The sequence below is a fragment of the Callithrix jacchus genome, chromosome 2 (assembly GCF_049354715.1).
Source record: "Callithrix jacchus isolate 240 chromosome 2, calJac240_pri, whole genome shotgun sequence".
Classification (NCBI taxonomy): domain Eukaryota; kingdom Metazoa; phylum Chordata; class Mammalia; order Primates; family Cebidae; genus Callithrix; species Callithrix jacchus.
The window spans coordinates 148,245,001-148,266,084 of record NC_133503.1 but is presented as its reverse complement, the minus strand read 5'-3'; the positions used below and the strand labels follow the sequence as shown (position 1 = coordinate 148,266,084).

The 21,084-nt window shown below is 38.1% G+C and overlaps 1 protein-coding gene across 1 annotated transcript in view; it reads left to right on the top strand.

The window, feature by feature from the left end:
* ZSWIM6 (zinc finger SWIM-type containing 6) overlaps positions 1 to 21,084 on the top strand; it is a 212,942-nt gene that overhangs the window by 190,564 nt on the left and 1,294 nt on the right. Inside the window, exons 6-14 of the mRNA XM_035291529.3 lie at positions 2,799 to 2,975; positions 3,249 to 3,395; positions 6,689 to 6,835; positions 8,182 to 8,442; positions 12,147 to 12,282; positions 15,409 to 15,566; positions 16,188 to 16,351; positions 18,095 to 18,176; positions 19,662 to 21,084. The exon at positions 19,662 to 21,084 is cut by the window's right edge and continues 1,294 nt beyond it. Coding sequence (XP_035147420.2) covers positions 2,799 to 2,975; positions 3,249 to 3,395; positions 6,689 to 6,835; positions 8,182 to 8,442; positions 12,147 to 12,282; positions 15,409 to 15,566; positions 16,188 to 16,351; positions 18,095 to 18,176; positions 19,662 to 20,524 — 2,135 coding nt within the window. The 3' untranslated portion in view covers positions 20,525 to 21,084. The remainder of the gene's footprint in view (positions 1 to 2,798; positions 2,976 to 3,248; positions 3,396 to 6,688; positions 6,836 to 8,181; positions 8,443 to 12,146; positions 12,283 to 15,408; positions 15,567 to 16,187; positions 16,352 to 18,094; positions 18,177 to 19,661) is intronic.

The window sequence follows — 21,084 nt, the reverse complement described above, 5'->3', positions numbered from 1 at the left end:
GAGTGAATGTGAAGGACTTATTCAGGCTCTGCCTCTGCTGAGATAATTTGTTAGAAATAATGAATAACAACATTGCAATCTATACCCTTTGAAAGAGAATAATTTTTTTAATATACCAGAATGATGGCCAATTTTTAATTTTAATTTTTTTAGTAAAAAAGTTAAGAATGTCTCCTTTTTACTTTTCTCAGTTTCCCAAGTTTTCCTTAATCAGCATGTATTACTATTATGTATACTTTATTAAAAATTCTTACAAATGTATGTATTTATCATTTTAAAAATTGATCAAGATAATTTCTCGTTTTTCAATCTTACCGCAAAATTGAATAACCACAGACATTCAAGATTTTAAGAAGTTGACTAATTTGATATCTGGGTAAACCAGATTTTTAATTATATATCTTTTTAGTTATTGTCTAGCTACATACTTAATTTTATGTTTTTCCCATGTTATAACAGGACTTTTCATTTAAATAGCATTTCATGAGTATTTAGCCCTTTTTGTTGTCATTGGTTTTATTAGGGCTAACCAATGTTAAAAGCCTAGTGTGTGTACTCTACATTTCTCTACACTTATACAGTCACCTATAAACATGTGAAAGGTTCAGGTATTTATTAATATTTTATAAAAATGAAGTCATGTTAACAGCTTGCTTTTATTATTAATACCACAGATGGTGAGCCAAATCAGTAGGCAGACCTCTAATTCACTCTTTTAATATATGCATAATATTAAGTTGCTCTTCTAAAGTCTCGTTTTAGTTTTAAATTTTGTTTCTGAGATTTGAGCTTAACAAAATAAATGAAATGACAAAAGACACATACATGAGGCTACAAAACACTTATGTGAGTGTTGAAACATTTGATCAACTGACTGTGAGAGGTCATGAAACCAGTTTCTTGCTGGGTATGGGTCTATTTATTCTGCTCAACAAAAAAGCCCCAGTAGGTTCAAAAGGTCCTTAAATGTAGGGCTCTGGCTGGGCGCGGTGGCTCAAGCCTGTAATCCCAGCACTTTGGGAGGCCAAGGCGGGTAGATCACGAGGTCAAGAGATCGAGACCATCCTGGTCAACATGGTGAAACCCCGTCTCTCCTAAAAATACAAAAATTAGCTGAGCATGGTGGTGCATGCCTGTAATCCCAGCTACTCAGGAGGCTGAGGCAGGAGAATTACCTGAACCCAGGAGGCAGAGGTTGCGGTGAGCCGAGATGCGACATTGCACTCCAGCCTGGGTAACAAGAGCGAAACTCCGTCTCAAAAAAAAAAAAAGAAATGTGGGCTCTGCCTTCTGCCTCACAGTTTCTCTATCCATCTACCTCTAGTAAGGAGTCTGAACGGGAGCCATAACAGATCATCATTATTTGTGCCTCTCAAGTGATCTATCACATATGCATTTTGATATATCTACCATTCAGGTACATATATCTAAGTTGACCGGAAGCCAAACTGAAGTAATGTCTCTTTGTTAAAGACCTGTCCAAATCAGTTGAATTAGCTGAATTTGCAGTAAGGATATCTGTGTTTTGATCTCCACTGTCACTGCCTGGCCATGTGACCTTGGCAAGTCACTTTACTTCCCTTGTTTTTCAGTGCCATCAGCAGAGTAGAGGGGTTGGAGCAGATGAGTTCTCCAGTCTCTTCTCAATTCAGTTGTTCTTTGACTTTTGTTTTCCCTTATATCTGTGCTCAGCCAAAGGTCCAGTGACAGGAAGATGAAATCTTACCAACTAAGGAAGCGGCAGATTTTGCTTGTCCTTTAATTAAGTCTCAGAACAATGAGCAGTTATACTTGAACTAGGTTAAGTTAGCCTAAATAAAAATAGTTTGCTAACCTGATTTCCAGTTGAGGATTGCTAAAGTTTGTGCCACAGTCAAAGGTAAGTTTAGAATGGGAACCCAAGGGATGGGTGTGCAGGTAGAATTTGAACCATATGATCCTTAGGAATTGAATAATCCCAGGAGTTGAGGTGAGAATATCCTTTATTCCCCAAACATTTCTTTTCTCCGTCAGGTCCTGAAACTTGAACCCTCTTCGGAGTGTATGCCTCTGCTCTTTTGTGATGCCCCGGCATACACTATGCTGGGGACATCACACCAGTCATGGAACCTGCCCAGGAGTCAGGAGGCAGCCTGTAGGGGCAAGGTAAGTGCGCTGGTTTGTTTTGTAGCTATGTTGTGTGGCTTTGTGAAATGTTAAATATATGCATTTATGCCCTTTGGGATATAAAGTGGTATTTAAGCATTATATCCCAAGAAGCATAATAGTTTTAATTGTGCAAAACCGCACAATATAGTTAAAAAATACAACCAAAAGCACAACCCTTATGCATATCTTTAAAGGCTGACTGCATATTCCTGAAAGGTTCCATGGCTGGTGTCACATCTCTTGCATAGTGTTTGTGAGAGCTGTTGATCCCATCAGGGGCAGCCCACCACAGCACCTCAGAAGTGGGGAGCAGTGAGTTTTCATGTGATTTTTGTGCCGAGTGCCTCCTCTGAGTGTATTTGGCATGGAAACTAGACTTGACAATTCTTTTTGCAGGACGCCTTTAACATTAGCTTTAATGGCTGCAGAATGTTTGTGTTTGATAAACAAGTGAGTGAATGGTGGCTCTTGGGCTGACTTGCCTCTTAGTACTTAGGATGTGAGAGTATTCACCCTTCACCCTTCTGCTTAGGGGGTGCAGGACAATGTGTGTGGGTGTGTTCATGAACATCTGGCCACAGAATGGTATGACTGATTTATTCACATGTGAATAATAGCTGACACGGCTTTCTGAATTGTGGAAAAAACAGATTCATCGAACAGGCCACATCGGACAGTGTTCACCCGCGCCATCGAGGCATGTGATCTCCACTGGCAGGATAGCCACTTGCAGCACATTATCAGCAGTGACCTATACACCAACTACTGTTACCATGACGACACTGAAAACTCCCTCTTCGACTCCCGTGGGTGGCCCCTCTGGCATGGTAAGTGACCAAACCGGAAAGACATTTCCATGACTTACTTCTTTGTTTAGTTTCTATAGCATTACTGGAGTGGGAGGTGGAGAATTGAAGGATTCAATGGAACATGGATGAATGCTTGGCAATAGGAGCTGAGTTTTTCATTCAAATCCAAGTTCAAAAATGGTTTCTCGTGTCTTTTTAATGGTATTTTGGGAGAAACATCTTACTATTAAATCCTGTTTTTATGGATATATCTGACAGTGGCAACTTTACCCCCTTGACTTTCTGTTTTAGAACATGTTCCTACAGCCTGTGCAAGAGTGGACGCATTACGTTCTCATGGGTACCCCAGAGAAGCACTGAGACTAGCAATAGCTATTGTTAATACATTAAGACGGCAGCAGCAGAAACAGTTGGAAATGTTCCGAACCCAAAAAAAAGGTGAATGTGAAGGAGTTTGTTTCCATTGGAATGGCATTCTTGGTGATGACATTACTAAGTTTTGTGTTCTGGGAGAGATGGCTTTTAGAACTAGAACTGTAGAGATGGCTTTTCTCACCATTCATTTAAAAATATTTAATGGCCGATCTGTGAGAAATTTGGGACATTTTGTTCTTAGTTGAGTGTTGTAAGAAAAGATTTTTTAAAAAATATCTTGTTAGTTAATTTTTTAAGGGGGAGAATTTTCTTTATTGTTTTAGTAACTATTTAGTATGTCTAAATTATTTAAAATGCGTGTTAGCTAAGTAACTTACTGTGTGGAAGTGCATTTTAATTCTAACAGTAAGAACACAGCCTGTGCTTTAATCCCAGCAATCCTAAGGTCCCAGATGGGTACCTTAGGCAATCAGTTGACCTCTCTGTGATTTTGAATGGCCCTGATCAGATAAAGAAATGTATATGCTTTTTCTGATTAATCCATGCACTTGTTCTTTCTATATGTATGTTTCTTTAGCAGGTTTGTTTTCACTCTGTGATTTATTTTTCTTTAAGAGGGATAGTTTTAGTTGCTAGGTTTTTGTATTTGTTGTTGTTTTGGTTATATTTTTGTTTTTAATGCATACTAGAGTACAACTAAACATTGCTAAAAGGCTAGGGGTTGGAACAAGTGTCTGTTGTAACTTTTAACGCCCTCTGTATGGAATGTATTATGAATGTAAGTCAACACTGTCATTTTTACAGTGAAAAAAAGTCAAAAGTTACAACTGAACCAAAGAAAGGGGGAGGCTCAGATAGGATTGGAATGTGAGAGCCCTGATAGTCATGACTTGGTCCAGTTCATCATGTTCTTCATATCATCACTGGTGTGGGCAAACTTTATCACTAGGTATTTTGGAAAACTTTTCTGAAATCCTTCCTCCTCCAACACACACAGAGCTTAGGGTTAAAGGAATTTACTTCCAAATAGTATAAAGGATAAAACAAACAGCAAGAGTACAGCACTTACACTGTGCAGAAAGAGCCAGTTCATGGTGATCAAATGATTTTTAAAATCCTTTTATAGATTTTAGGAATAAATGTTGATTTTTAAAATTTGTTTAGTTGAAATGTTGTAATAAAAAAGGAAAGTGTAAAAATGTTAGTTCCTAACTAACTAATGTTATCTAAACTTACATGTAGGTAAGTTACAGAATATGTTAACTTAGACTCCCTTGATTGAGATAATTCTGTAACCTTTAGGTCTAGGCCATTCTGAGACCCATTTCTCTTGTATCTTGTAAGCTATGAAAACTTTTATTTCCAACCATTCTTAAGTATTACTAGAATTACATATTCATACCTATGTCTCTCCCTACTTTGTATTTGATAACTGTTTTTTCATATTTTAAAAATAGGCTTTTCATAGCTGTTCTAAGTCTAAAGTACCATAACAGTTACTTGTTATGTGCCAAGATTAGTAAAGGGAATATCTTATACATTTTCAAAACTATTTGGCATGATAATGTTAACTTATTCCCCCCCCCAAAAAAAACCAGATTTATCTGATTTATTTTTGATTTCTCATATTTCCTCAATTTCCATCACTTGACAATGTATTTGTTTATATAAGCACAATATTTCCCTTAGCCCCATTCATATGTTTTTTTTTAACCAAACATATTTATTTGGTTGTTTCCAGGAGTAGTGCTCATGTTTCTTTTTTCCGACTAATTGTTTATGAAAGCCAGAGACAGAATAGAAGGACCTTTTCAAGGAATCTAGGACTCAACTTAAATTTTAGTACATTGTGCCAAGCCATTTTTCATTTTTTGTTATTGTTGTTGTTGTTTGTTTTTGGGACAGAGTCTCGCACTGTCCCCCATGATGGAGCGCAGTGGCATGATCTCAGCACACTGCAGCCTCCGCCTCCCAGGTTCAAGCGAGTCTCCTACCTCAGCATCCTGAGTAGGTGGGATTATAGCTGCCCGCCACCATGCCCGGCTAATTTTTGTATTTTTATTAGAGACAGGGTGTCGCCATTTTGGCCAGGCTGGTTGGTCTCAAACTCCTGACCTCAGGTGATCCGCCCACCTTCGTCTCCCAAAGTGCTGGAATTACAGATGTGAGCCACCACACCCAGCTGGTTTTTCATTGTTATGTACTGATAGTTGATTGCCTAAAACCAGAAGACTTATGAAAGTAATGTTGGATTCATAGAATGGCTCTTTAGATATTTGCAAGGCAATATTTTTCTTGTATGTTTTATATTGCATGTAAATTTTATTATGCTTTCCTTTAAGAAGGAGCTACTAAAATTAGCTAGGTATGGTGGCATGCACCTGTACTACTAGCTACTGGCCGGGAAGGAGGTGGGGCGGGAGAAGTGCTGCTGCTGAGGCTGGAGAATCGCTTGAACCCAGGAGGCAGAAGTTGCAGTGAGCAGAAACCACGCCATTGCATTTCAGCCTGGGTGACAAGAGTGAAACTCCATCTCAAAAAGAAAAAAAAGGAGCTGCCATATATTACTTCGGTAAACTATTGCATTATTTACAACAATGGAATATATCTGAAACATTTATAGATTTATAGCTTGTTTTTTCTCAGCATTCTGCAGCTTAACTTGAAAGTGTTAATATTCTGTGAAGAAAATGAAAAGGATTTACTTCATTCAAATTACGTATAATCATCTGTTATCATTCCCCTTTATGTCAGGTTCTCTCTTAAATGGCTTACAGATTCACACTAAGGAAGACTTTCATAAGGTGATGGGGGTAATTTAAGGATATCCATGTGGGAATGCAAGTCTAACCCAGGCTACAGTTGCCTTCAAGTCCTCAACTTAGATGACCCAGTTAACACGGAGAGGTCTCTTTATTTTGTGGTAGAGTTACCAATTGATAATTCTAATGGGACTTCTTAGTCCCCTCTAATGCCTTCTCCTAGGGAAGTGGGTGAGTTGTTCCTAACTTCTCAAAAGAAAATTTGTAATTCATTTCCCTATACAACATAATTTAATAGTGTAAGTAGTAATGTTAACTCAATACCTGAGACACATAAATTAAATAGATATTTGGGAGCTCTCCTGAGAATTCAGTACCATTTATATTGACTTACAGATGAACCTTTAGAACTCAAAATAGTTGACAAGTTGGGGATTATGGTACCTTTTTAATGGTTTCTTAATTAAAGGGGAATTTCCAACAGAATTCAGAACTGATTTATCAGGATGTTGCTATTAAAAGCCTGTTACCCCCACTTCTTTCCCTTCATCTCCCTTATACTCCCCCATCTCTCAATTCCCTTTTCTTACACAGAGCTACCCCATAAAAGCATAACCTCGATAACCAATCTGGAGGGCTGGGTTGGACATCCTCTGGACCCTGTGGGCACTCTCTTCAGTAGCCTTATGGAGGCCTGCCGCATTGAAGATGAGAACTTCTCTGGGTTCTCAGATTTTACAGGTAAAGACATTGACATTTGTTTCATGTGCTTTTCTTTTTCTAAACCCTGAATGGCAGTAGTCATTGTTTTTCTTTACATTATGTTTTATGGAACCATATAGTTAACAGTGCCTTTAGTTAGCAAGAGAGCAAGAAAATGGGCACTCTCATGCTTTCAGGCAGGCTGCTACAAAACTGAGAAAAGTCTTAGAGTTGATAGTTGGCAGCATGTGTTGAGAGTCTTAAAAATATTCTCTTCTAACCAGTGATTCTGCATCTAAGAATTTATTCACATGTATGACTATTAGCATAAAGGTATAAAATAAGGATGTACATCTTAGCATTTAGAACTAGAAAATCTAGTTTTGGTGCTTTTCAAATTTGTCTTTGCATTGAAAGTGACTTGTCACTTAAATATTTTAGTCTACTTTAAGGGGAGAATGTTAAGTGTCACTTAAAACTGTTTTACATGACACATTCCTTGAAAGCTGTGTTTTGAGATTTCACTTTGGCCGAGGGCAGTGGGTGGAGGTAAAACAGGGAGTAAGGATGTCCCTTTGTTGCTTCCATGCTGGGTGAGCTCAACTCTTGCCCCTTCATAATTTCCCCTGTAATAGTTGCCTTCATGAACTGTGGGTAACCCAAACACTGTCAGGAGGGTGAAAGGTATGAGTCTACATTAGCTTTGCTTATGAGTTTGATGGTTGAATTTGTTTGAATTTATAATAGAAGCACTTGCCAGGCGCAGTGGCTCACACCTGTAGTCCCAGCACTTTCCAAGGCAGGCGGATCACCTTACGTCAGGATTTTGAGACCAGCCTGACCAACGTGGAGAAACCCCATCTCCACACACAAAAAAAGTGGAAGCATTTTAATGGAGACAAGAGTGTTCAAAGAATCGTTCCTCTGTGATAACTGATGACTCTTGAATAATAAAAAGGACGTTGAAATTGGGTTATATATGTTTTACTCCTTACTGTTTTTATTATGGAAACTTTGAATGCCAGGATTTAAAAGTGGTGACTGCAAGTCATCATGTAATTTTATTGTTTTGTAATTAAATTTTATTTTTTCTCTTAAGTATTCTTAGTTCATATTTTCTTACATGTATAGTTTTCTTTGGCAATTTATTTTCAATGGGAGAAAAGTATTTGTAATGTTATATCCCCCAAAACATAAACATTTAATCATTCATGGTCATTTTTAAAAAGATACTGGAAAACTGTACTTTAGCCTAAAAAACATGTTTTCTGGCTTTCTCATCATTAGCAATAATTCATTTGCTAGTACTAGGAAGTATACATATTTGTACTTACCATCTGCAAAAGTAGTTTCAGAACTCTGGTTTCTTTTGTGGCATTTTGCAGAGAATATGGGACAGTGCAAGTCTCTGGAATACCAGCATCTACCTGCACACAAATTCTTAGAAGAAGGGGAATCCTATTTAACTCTGGCTGTGGAAGTAGCCCTGATAGGGTTGGGACAGCAGCGTATCATGCCTGATGGGCTGTACACACAAGAGAAAGTATGCCGGAACGAGGAGCAGCTCATTTCTAAGCTTCAGGAAATTGAATTGGATGACACACTGGTGAAAATTTTTCGCAAGCAAGCAGTCTTCCTATTAGAAGGTAGCTTGATAAAGAAGTTTTCCACTTATTTAGCCAATTTGACTTAGGTGCTAATCTTTCTTATGTTAAGAGTACTGTCTGAATCCATTTCATATGGTAGTCATCCTGATTGCTATAGTCATGGAGTGTCAAAGACATGTTCACTGTCTAAAAAATAGTGTCATTGAATAAAAAATCATGGATGTTTAGATATGTATCATTTGATTTCGTATTATAGCCTATTACAAAATAGTGCCATTTAATGCCACAAACCTTGAAAAGAATTGATTTCATTTAGGCTATGTTGTTTGTGAGATAAACGCAGTTTTGATATTTAGTGAGTTATAATTGGCAGCCATGTTCCTATTTGCTTAATCAATTAAATAATAAAACAGCAATTGGCTGTACTTTCTCCAAATTACTGGCAGTTACGTGACACCTGGATTTTAAATATGTCATATGCACACACTAATAAAGGACTGAAGGCTGCAGGAGTGAATTTCCACTGCACCAACTAGTTATTTCGGAGGATTCATTAGGCACAGATTCATCAAGGAAAAAGTTTCATAGAATCTCTGAGGCGCGGTCTAATTTCCTTCATCTCATAAGCTTAAGTTTTAAAGGGCCTAACAAATTTTGGCTGACACTATTTTTCAGATTTTTTTTTTTCCTCAAAAGTAAATGTAATCAGTGTGGTGGTGTAATCTTTTGTGCAAATTTAGGTGGTATCTAACTGATAAAATTGTATCTATTTCTCAAGTACATGTGTGTTGTTATCATGGGATTCTCTGTGATTGATAGGCTCATAAAGTATGTTATATCCATCTTATATTCAGAACTACTACATATAGGTAAGGGATTTAGAAAATAACATTTTAGCACCCCTTTTATTTGTCCAAAGCAAAACATCTGCTTAAAAGAAAACATTTTTTTCAAACATGAGTATAATATGTTTTAGAAATGCATTTTAAAAGGAAAATGCTCTTTAGGTTAAACCTTAATAGCATGCTTAATTTTGGTAAAAATTTCTAATAGTAATTTTTTAAAGCACTCTTCTGGAGCTGTAAAGATAAAAAGCCCATCTTGACAAATTTCAAGAGTGATCCTGATTCTTCAATTGCTGTTTTCTTTCAGTTTTCTCCCATATAATTTCTTTTCCTAGAAGCATTGTCATTAGTCACAAACATGTATATGCTGTCTTGTCATGGACTATACTGACTGACTTTTGATTTCCCTTATACTGAAATTTACAAAGAAGAACTATGGTTTTCAAAGTTGATAAAGTGTGGTATCTGTTTATATTTACCTTCCTAAATGTGTCTTCATGTTCATTATTCATTAATATTTTGAACTTTGCCCTGGTCTTGATTAGTCCATCCCTCCCGTCAAACATTTTTATGAGTACTGTGCCTGAGAAGGAGCACTGTTGACTCATCTCTGCCTCCTCTCTTTTCCTGGCCCTGCAAGGTCCACAAAGAGTGAACAGGTGCAGGACAGGAGACAGTCCAAGGTGGGGAGGCCACAGGGCCATTTCTGTAAATGCTAGAAGATTGAGAACTCCGTGACTGAATTGACTACATGAGACCACCAAGTTCTTTGTGGAATTATACTCTTTGTAAATGTTAGAGGCAAATTAGCAGGCCCAGATATCTGAAAAGAGGATGCAGTTACCAAGTATTGTTGCTAGTATTAATCTCTCCTGGCCATAATATTGAATAGGTAAATTAGCATATTGAACAAGCACCTCTGGGGAAACTTGGTGCCAAATGTCAGGTTTTCATTATTCAGTAGTACTAGAGTCCAGGAGTAGTACTAGAATCCAGGAATTACACTAATTATTAATCCACAAATAATTATGTGATACCTGACTGAATGTTTTACTTGTTGAGTGGTATCATAGCAAAGAATTGATTATGCATCCTGGATCTCCCTGAATAGTACAAAAAAGGTAACTTGGTGGTTTAAAGGAAACAGTGAAAGAGACTATAGATTTGCCGTAATTAGTCCTTAAGTAAAATAGTGTCTTAGACTGGGCTACCATAACAAAATACCACAGATTGGGTGACTTAAATAGCACAAATGTATTTCTCACAGTTCTGCAGGCTAAAAAGTTTAAGATCATGGTGCCAGCCTCATCATTGGCTTCTGATGAAGGCTCTCTTCCTAGCTTGAAGACGGCTACCTTTCTCTGTGTCTTCACATGACAGAGAGATGAAGCTTTCTAGTGTCTCTTCTTACAAGGATACTAATCCTGTTGGATCGGGACCCCACCTTTATGACCTCATTTTACTTTCATGCAGGCCCTCACTCCAGATACAGTCACACTGGGGCTTAGGGCCTATACATGCGAATTTTGGAAGACGTACGTATTTAGTTTATAACAGTTAATAACTTAAATAATGTAGTCTTGCTATATGAACAAAAGGTGCAAGCATAATGCTTTATGAACTTCTGAAGAATATCAAATTACTAAAACATTTAAAATTACAGATTAATGGATTTGGTAAAACTAGAAATTTCGATTAGAGGTTAGGTGAAAAAATTTGTATGATTTTTAAAGTATGTAAATAATGAATAATTCCAAAAATACTAACAAAAAACTCAGCTGAATTAAAAAATAACCTCCATTAAAATGATCTGGAATGTATTGTGCTCATAACCAACCACCTTCTGAACCACATTTCTTGCATTCTAAATCTTTACCAGACTTTTTTTCTCATGGAAAACAAATACAGCATGTCCTCTGAGCAGTAGTGTCATCGTTCATAATTCTAGAAATCATGAAACAGATGTTACCCAAAGGTGACATGGAAACTAATTTATTAAACACTTTATAGTAACTAAACCTAGGAATACCTAAGTGTAAAGTGGTTGAACTAACCACTGTGGTCTCCTTTCAGGATTTATTTTAAAAGTCTGTATTGCCCTTCTCAAAGCAGCATTCAAAGAGCACACAGGGGAAGTCAGCTCTGCCACCATGCCTGTCAGAATTTACTAAGAAATGTATTTTGACAGCCTAAGTGTAATTTTGCTTTTAAAATTGGCTTTGTGGAGCCCAAAGAGTAGTAGATTTCCAGTTACTTTAATTTTTTTCTTTTGCCTATGGTACATATCAAATGGGTAACTATTCTTTTTAGTAATAATCACTTTCTGGGAATTAGTATCTGTTGCTCTCATTAGAGCAACAATGTGTATAGTTAGAGAGTTGTAGTTCAGAATCCTCCGTGTCACACCTCTCATCCCTGAGACAGAGTACCATTTTCTGGAAACCTGGCATATTTGTGCCCCTAACCCTTCTTGGGTCCAGGGGCAGGTTCCATAGTTAAGCTGTGGTGTCATCTGCATTTGTAAATCAGGATGCTCTGATGCCACCCACTGAGAGGATGTTGCTCAAATGCAGCAAGGTTTTATGCTATAGAAGAGGGTTCCTTTCTCTGAGGCACATGTATTGTGAATGCTCTTTGCCCCTGAGTTCTGTGTTTTTCATTTTATAGCTCTAGGACAGTTGGGGGTTTGTTCATGAGGTGAAATCTATAAGGGATACTATAACCTGAAGAATCTTTATTGACTAAGAATTTTATTCCTTTCTACGTCATTTACATGAAATTCTTAACTAGATTAGCTTGTGTATGTTATAACTTTACATGTCATTTTAAAAATACACTTTACAAGATGTGTTAGTTCATTTTTAGGAATGTCAAATGTAATATGCTCTCTTCCCACAGCTGGACCATATAGTGGTTTAGGCGAAATAATCCATCGGGAGAGCGTTCCAATGCACACCTTTGCCAAGTATCTCTTCACCTCTCTCCTACCTCATGATGCTGAATTGGCATACAAAATTGCACTGAGAGCAATGCGGTATGTATTCACAGCCCAGCTGGGCAGAGGCAGGCCACATTCCCACTGGGAAGCATGGCTGTTAACTGACATATTCCTTCATGTTTCTTATAGGCAGGAGAAAAGCTAAAGAAACTATGCTTCCTGGATCGTTGTGGAGATGACTTGTTTGTTGGCTTGTTTTGCTTCTGTCTAAAGTAAGGGAAGAATTATCCTTGCTGCTATCAGACTCAAGCACATTGTGGCTTTTTTTTTTTTTAAAGCACAATTTGGGACAAGTTTAATCACAAAACAGCAACAGTTGAAACCTTCATAAGTAATTGTTTTGAAAAAAATTGATTTTTGAAACAGTTGTAAATAATAAATATATTTAATTGAATATAATTGAGGGAGACCTTCATACCTGCTGTAATTCTACATTCCATCAGTAGTGCAGGAAAGCAACTCCTGTATTACCAAGGCACATCTGCAGTAACTGGGGGCTGAGCGAGGGTGGGACGTGCATTTAGCAGTGAAGGAGTTGCTATTAGGGGTCCTCCAGGATCTGCCTGCCTCCCTTCTGACTGCTTCTGTCTCCTCATTGGTCTCCTTTTCAGCAATAACAATTAGAATATGTTGTTCTCTACCACTCACCGATTGCTACATTCTTTTAAAAGTTATTTCACATAATAATTATTTTATCACAAATTTGTTGAAGGTGAATATTTTAATGTGTTAAAGATTATATTTCAATCTTAATGTAACCTTTAAATTTTGAGGAACAAAAAGAAACATCCATCTTTTTTAAAATGTCAACTTTTTCTTTTTCCTTTTAAAAAAATTAATAAAATACTCCTATGCTTCTAATGAAAAGTACAAATTAGACATCCTTATAATCACCTAAGGACAAGCCATATTACAGACCTAAAAGCTTATGTGTGCTGATTAATAGTTTGATCTCAAGAAGCTTTTCATCAAAGATTCTATGTCTGTAATCAGTGAAGTAGATTCTAAAACGAATCCTTGCCTATAAATTACCAGTGTCCCCAAAGTTATTCTGTTCTGAAAGTATTGAGTGTAGCTTATGTCTATCAGGAGGCATCTTTTTTATGCAGTGATTATGTATGTATGTATGTATGTGTCTGTGTGTACACCTATGTGTCAGTGTGTTTTAAGGCTGACATCCTGTAATTTGACATGCTTTTCTTGGCAGTAAAGAATGTTACTAACCTGCTAGAGAATCTTTATAAATACTCTTTTCTCTATTTTTAAAATACCAAAAAATAAGTCAATAACAAACATCAACAAAAGTCCTCCACCAAATTGCATTAAACCACTTGGTTTATATTTTAGAGCACGATTTTATAAGTAGGTTTCTATTCTCAATTTTGGAAGCTGAAATGGAAGCTGTCTTATGAAGACATATGCTCAGCTCTATACTTACTCAACGCTGAGGAATTCTATTCTTGTTTTAAAGGGAAGATGTTAGTGTTATGATGCCACCAGATGCTGTTGCTACTACCACTGGCAAAGTTTAAGGGTAAAATAGCATAAAGTTTCTGTGTGGTTCTGGCTTATGTAATGGTATATGCCAGGCAGAAAGGCTTGCTTTTCTAACACTCACAAACTAATTTATATTTGTCCTTGGTTGCTGCCAAGGCAGTTTCTTCATGGGGAATACTAGCAGAGTACAGGGGAATTTTTTTCCACCTTCTCTCTTCTTGCCTGCCACTACTATCCTGCCAAAGGTCTGCCATGGAAGGCAGGTAATGTGCCCCAGCAGGTATTGTGAGGCAGTCCAGGGAACAAGAAGGAAAAGAGAGATGTTGCTCACCTGTTTCTTAGTCCTTCTGAAAGGGGAAGGCTGAGGAAGGCCATTTTTGACACTCATTTTCTCATCTTCCCAGGGATGTTGATTAGTTTCTTCTACAGTAAGTCTGGCAAGACCTGCCTGTGAATACAAGGATATTCTGAGTTTTAAAAAAAAGCTAAATAGCAACCCTGCCAATATTCTTACTACTTAACTGGCTACCTTGCCACCTTCTCTAGTGCTAACATCTTTTTGATCCTAAAAGAGAAGAAGAGAATGAGCCATTTGGCTTACCAGAGCAATAATTGCTCTTGGGTGGGGCCTTGAGGCCAGCATCACTTCCAGACCCAGCTGACTCTCCTTGGTCTCCAGCTCTTATCTTATTTCATAGTTATTAACACTGGTGTTCTTGAATGAAGGCCAGCATTTTGGGTTGTAAAGAAATTATTGTAGTTTTAGGTACTCTACTAATCTTTTCGGTACTTATATTTAGAATTATGTGCTTTGTTTTTAGAAATATTTTTGTCAACATACTCTTTTTTTATTAGTTTTGAAACCAGGGTTTTGCTCTATTGCCTATGCTGGAGTCCAGTGGTGTAATCATGGCTCCCAGGCTCAGTCGATCCTCCCATCTCAGCCTCCTAAGTAGCTAGGATTATAGGCACATGCCACCACACCCAGCTAACATATTCTTACTAAAAATCAGAAATCACACCGAATTTATGCAAAACTGTCAAGGGACAGACACTTAGGTTGCAGTTATATTCTCTAATATGGTTGGTAGAACATAGTATAATGTCACATTCCTGAAGTCATAAGAAACTGTGCAGAAAATATGAATGAATGGAAAGGAAGTTATTTTCGTTTCACTTCCCTTCTTGTTTTATGTTTAAATAGGTTAAGCTTACTCATCTTAAGTATGCACTGCTCTTTGAATGTGATCTCAGTCTTAAATATCCATTTCACTATCAGTTTCCGTTGATTTATTTTTTGAGTCATACAATTCATAATTTGTAGGTAAACATGAAGACCTGTGTTTAAAAGTTCTTCAGTGTTTGCCTTACTTACTTTCTTTGAATATTATAATTTTTTGAATGGTGCTAAAGAAAGAACATCTCTTGGGTTTGGGTGATGAGCAATTAACAAGGTTTGGATGATGAACAGTTATTATTACCAAACAGTTGTCCCAAAATCTAGATATTTCACATCCAGACAGCAGAGTATAGCTGTACCAGCCCTTTCTGAATTAAGAGACGTGAACATCTACCCAATCCTCTGGCTTCTGCTGGCCAGTCTTTCTGGCCAAGGAAATGGACAAGAAATAACTTGGAGCCACCTTCCTTGTCTTCTCATTATAGGTTACTAGTATTGGAATCTACTGCTCCATCAGGAGACCTCACCCGCCCACACCACATTGCATCAGTTGTTCCCAACCGCTACCCTCGCTGGTTCACTCTAAGCCACATTGAGTCCCAGCAGTGTGAGCTGGCATCCACCATGCTAACTGCAGCCAAAGGTACTGAGACCTCCTAATTGTGTCATTTGTTTGCCTGGGGTTTTTTTTGTTGTTAAAGTCATGTTCTATCAAATTCTCAGTAGTGATGTTAATGTCAGAGAGACTGAAGGGATCTTTTTCTTTAGATGTTAGCTTTTAAGGCAAAACAGGTGGCCTTTTACTCATTTACCTCTATCGTTAACTTGCTGCCAGCAGAGTTCAGGTTAGTTACCATGCCAAGAAAATATAAATGGTTGAAATTCAGAAGCAGATTTAAAAGTTAGGTTATGTTTTTTTCTACCTGAAATACTCACCCAAAATTCATAAGCAGGAACTAGGAGAGTTGTTGGCTGTCTCAAGTTGGTTCTGGTTCATACTTGCTTTGAGTCATTGAGGGTGTGTCTCGGTGTATCTTTTTTTGTGAAGCCGAGATTCATAGACATTGCAGTAATTATGGGAGCCCTAGTTGTAACACCTGTACCATCTGTGAACATGTTAGGTAAATTAACTTGTGCTTTATGTTTTGTTTTGTTTCTTTTTTATCCCCTCTGTGTATGTGTCTGGTTGTGTGGTTTTTGTTTGTTTGTCTTGCTTTGCTTTGCTTTGATTTGGTTTGGTGTGGTTTTCCCTTGTTCATTGCAGGCGATGTTCGGAGGCTGGAAACAGTATTAGAATCCATCCAGAAAAACATTCACTCCTCATCACATATCTTCAAGCTTGCCCAAGATGCATTTAAAATAGCAACTCTCATGGACAGTTTGCCAGACATCACTCTTTTGAAAGTGTCTCTGGAGCTGGGCCTGCAGGTACATGACTGGTAGTCTTTCCTGGGACATCAAAGACTGCTAAATAAAGGCACCTCTTAGGGTTGTTTTTGTTGGATTGGATTTTTGAGTGCAGGTAAATGACTCTTTGGAGTACAAATCTGTTACACGTTAGAAAAGAACTGTATTTCAGAGCCATGGTCGCTCCCAGCTGAACCAGACTGCTATGTAAGGTGCAGGGACTGTACATTTAGAAGGCTAATTTGTGTCTTTCAATTACAAAAATCATTTTCTGAATTGCAGCCTTAATAACACTGCTTATCCTTTGAGTGAAGGGAGAAGAATTATTGCTAACAAGAGACTTAAATAAAGCTAGCATGTATAGTGAAAATTCACTTGCCAGGGTTAAATTTTTAGAGGAAGTATACATTTTTATTGATGTTTACATTTTCATAATAGATGAGCAGTTATAGCTCCTTTTAATAACTCTGAGAAAAATAGGTAAAGGAGGGGTGATTGGGCCAGAGTCCAGTTTTAGATTTCAGCAGAACAGAATACCAAGAACATTTTGAGTTAGTCATGTAGATAGATGTTTGCTTCCTTATAGTTTCTGAGCAGATTACAGTATAAACCAGGAACTAAAAAGTTTGTTTCTATTTTTCTTGTGGCATCTCTATTAACATTTACTTTTTTCCCATTAAAGAGCAATGAACAAAATTGTTATACCCCATTTACCTAAAGTATGGGGAGTATATCCCCTGCTTGAATAATAATCTGATATTTTAGTTAGGGATTCTCCCTTACAGTGACTAATAATGTTTAAATACTAGGATCACAGAAAAATGCACCTACCACTGTAATGTAGAGTACTGTACCAAGCAAAGGGTTTAGAGGATTGCTTTTAAGCTACACAATGGCAAATCAGAAGTGTTTTTTTTTTTTTTAATTCTTGTTATTTGGCTAATTTTTGTCACCATTTGCCTCACCTTAGAGGTGATGCAGAAAGAACCATTAGCATGAGCTTTCTGGTTACTATTTGGAATTCTTGGTAAATATGAGATGCATGAGAGCTTAGTCCTTGCCTCATGCTTTCTAGAACCTAAGAAGGAATCTTATAGGCCCTTGGTATTTCCAGAACCTAAAAAGGAATCCCACTGGGCCTTTGGGGATATGATGTCCCTGGATATTTTGAATCTTAAAGAATGGGGGAAGTACAAAGAGGTAGATATGTTTATTTAGGGACTTCTTGTTAGGAAACAAAAAAAACAAAATCCAATCGCTAATGATATTAAGGATGATTTTTTTCCCCTGTAAACCTGGTACTTCCAAGGTCACCAAAAAAGAACAACCAGAGATTGAAGGAATAACTTAAATGATTATTTTAAAATACCTCTTTTTCCTCCTTAGAGTTCCTGGTTAGAATGAATTCACAGGAACCACAGAAATCAAACTATGGAATGTTAAATCCAGGGAGGGAGAAAGGGCATGGGCTGTGTTTAATGCTCCAGTCCAGCCCTGTGATTTTGTGGCTGAGAAAAGATAGAGTAACTGATTCAGATACCACATCTGGTCAGTGGGCCTCTTGCCAGGAGGAGAATGTGGCTGTGACAAGGCCACCTGGGGTAGCCATGGACAGATCCAAATTCATATGTGGAGTTTTGCTCTAAATCATGCTTTCATCTTCCTTGTGGTAGACAGTAGATAGGCCTTATAGTTTATCCCTTTTGTTTTTTTTTCATTGACTCAGGATAATTTTCCAAACATTTAGTTACCCTGTTTTTATAGGTTATGCGAATGACACTGTCAACCTTAAATTGGCGACGGCGGGAGATGGTGAGGTGGCTGGTAACATGTGCTACTGAAGTCGGTAGGTAAACTCTGGAGCAGAAGCTTTCCCAGATGCCTCATGGTAGTATTTAACTTGTCAGTTCAGACACATGAACATTTTCAGTCTTTTACCTTGACCTCTCCAAGGCTACTGCTCCTTCTTGCAGTCTACAAGGGCTCCCTTCTCCCCAGCCCCATAACCCTAATCTTCAGTTATACATAATTGTATTTTTCAACTCTGAAATGATCACATTTGTGACGTTCCAACCTCTTATTTTAAATGGTATAAGTCAGTAAACTATTTTTATTTAGCTCATTCATCTAGTTACCTGGTAGCACTGTTTCTTCTTTATCATCTGAAGGCGTACATCGTGGTATCCAGCAGAGAAATGATGACCACTGGGTGTGGTTTAGGTGAGCTTCCAGATGTGTAAGCAGTTGTTGCTGGCCATAAGAAGATTCCCTGGCTGCCCATAAGCTGCCATTTGTGAGGCCCTTCAGCTATTTCCCCACTGCAGCAGTAGATCAGTTCAGAAGAAAACTACATTCCCAGTAAGAATGCCAATAGAAACAAATGGTTGCTGTTTAAAATAAATGTTGGTTAAACGTTCTTTTTTCTTATTTGCATCAGAAAGGGTTACATACTTGATGCTGATAAAACGCTGCCATCCCAGTGTTTAGATATTATAGAGCATATACTATAAAATTATTACTGTTTTTTTTTGCACTAATGTATATGGTTTGTTATTTTGGAAAAAGGGTAGTTTATCTCAATATAAAGATTATCTCTACATTATTAAAGTCATGCTTTAGTGAAGCAATACAAAGATAATACTAATTTAAGAACTGCCACATAACTTCTCTACCCCTGCCCCAAGACATAAACATTTTTCTCTGAGATCTGGTACCTTCTCTTAAAATCATTCACTTTTAGGATCTTCCTACAAGTAAGGCATATTGGGTCTATGAACTTAAAAGTGGTTATTTTGAAGACACAGTCAGCCATTTTCAACATTTGATTCATCTGTAGGTCTGCTTCTATTGAGTTTTTTCTCTTGATTGTGGGCCACAATTTCCAGCTTCTTTGTGTGCTTTAAAATTGTATTATGTATGCTTTTACCTTACACATAAGCACACACGCCATGTACAGTCTCTGTTTTGGTAAGGGTTGCAATTTTTGAGCCTCAGATTCTGACAGGAAGCCCCAGTGAACTAGAACTCATTAGCAAAAAGCCGTTGTCTGAAATGGCAAGCAGCACAGTACAAATACCAGCTACCAAGAGGGTTGGTTCTTTATTATAGGAAGTTCATGTTTCAGGAAATTTCAGGCATTTCACTGAATAACAATTCATAATAACCTTATTCTTAAAGGTTTCTCCCAGGCACATTACCTTACAGGATTTTCTAGCCTAGCTCATGTCCTGTGTTGGCTAACAATATAAGCATTGGTTGTAAAAGTGGAAATAAGGCAGGACCTCTGGCCAGTCTCCTTGTCAGTAATAGGGCCTGTTTGTGTTCCTTGCAGGGGTTTATGCCCTGGACAGCATCATGCAGAGCTGGTTTACTCTCTTTACTCCCACTGAGGCCACAAGTATAGTTGCAACTACTGTGATGTCAAACAGCACCATTGTCCGCCTCCACCTGGACTGCCACCAGCAGGAAAAGCTGGCCAGCAGCGCCCGGACACTTGCACTGCAGTGTGCCATGAAGGATCCACAGAACTGTGCCCTCTCTGCGCTAACCCTTTGTGAAAAGGATCACATAGCTTTTGAGACAGCGTACCAAATTGTTCTCGACGCTGCTACGACCGGCATGAGCTATACACAGCTCTTTACAATAGCACGGTACATGGAGCACCGTGGGTACCCCATGAGGGCCTACAAGCTGGCCACCCTGGCCATGACCCATCTCAACCTGAGCTACAATCAGGACACACACCCTGCCATTAATGACGTTTTGTGGGCCTGTGCGCTTAGCCACTCCCTTGGCAAAAATGAGCTTGCAGCTATAATACCTCTGGTGGTCAAGAGTGTCAAGTGTGCAACGGTACTGTCAGACATTTTGCGCAGATGCACTCTGACCACTCCTGGAATGGTGGGACTTCATGGGAGAAGGAACTCTGGTAAGCTCATGTCACTGGACAAAGCCCCCTTGAGGCAACTCTTGGATGCCACGATCGGGGCTTACATCAACACAACGCACTCACGGCTCACACACATCAGTCCTCGGCACTATAGTGAGTTTATAGAGTTCCTTAGCAAAGCTCGAGAGACCTTCTTAATGGCGCATGATGGACACATTCAGTTTACACAGTTTATTGACAACCTGAAACAAATCTACAAAGGCAAAAAGAAACTGATGATGTTGGTTCGGGAGAGGTTTGGTTGATAGATCTTGTATGAATGGGGTGGGGGGGTGGGGATGGGAGGGATGGTTTGTTTTTACTTGAGCCTGCCTTTGTACCCTTTTTAACTTAAAGAACAGAGCCACACCGGTATTATATGTGTATAGTTATATTGCGTTGCAGACTAAATTGTCATGTTGTGAAAGTTTGTGTGTTTTTTATTTTTTCCCTATTTCTTTCTCTCCTCTATTTTATTTTCTTTTTTAGTTCTTTTTTTTCTGGTTTTGTATGAGAGAGAGGTTAAAAAGGTTTGGTTTACACTGAGTATATGTTGTCAAGTGGCGAAAGTCCACATAGCTCTCCTGTTTTCTGTATACGTTCACAGCCTCAAAAAAATAATTGAAATGGCTTTAAAAACCAAACAGAACACCTCCATCCTGTGATAAGTACCTCGAATGGATTCAGCTTTACTCCTTTGTAACTCATCTTTACATTTTCAGCATATTTAAACAAACCAACAAAATGAAATACTAATAGTAAAAAGGCTGACCCATGTGGCTTTGCAGTGCTGTTCGTCCAGAAGCATGGCACATGATGCTTGTGC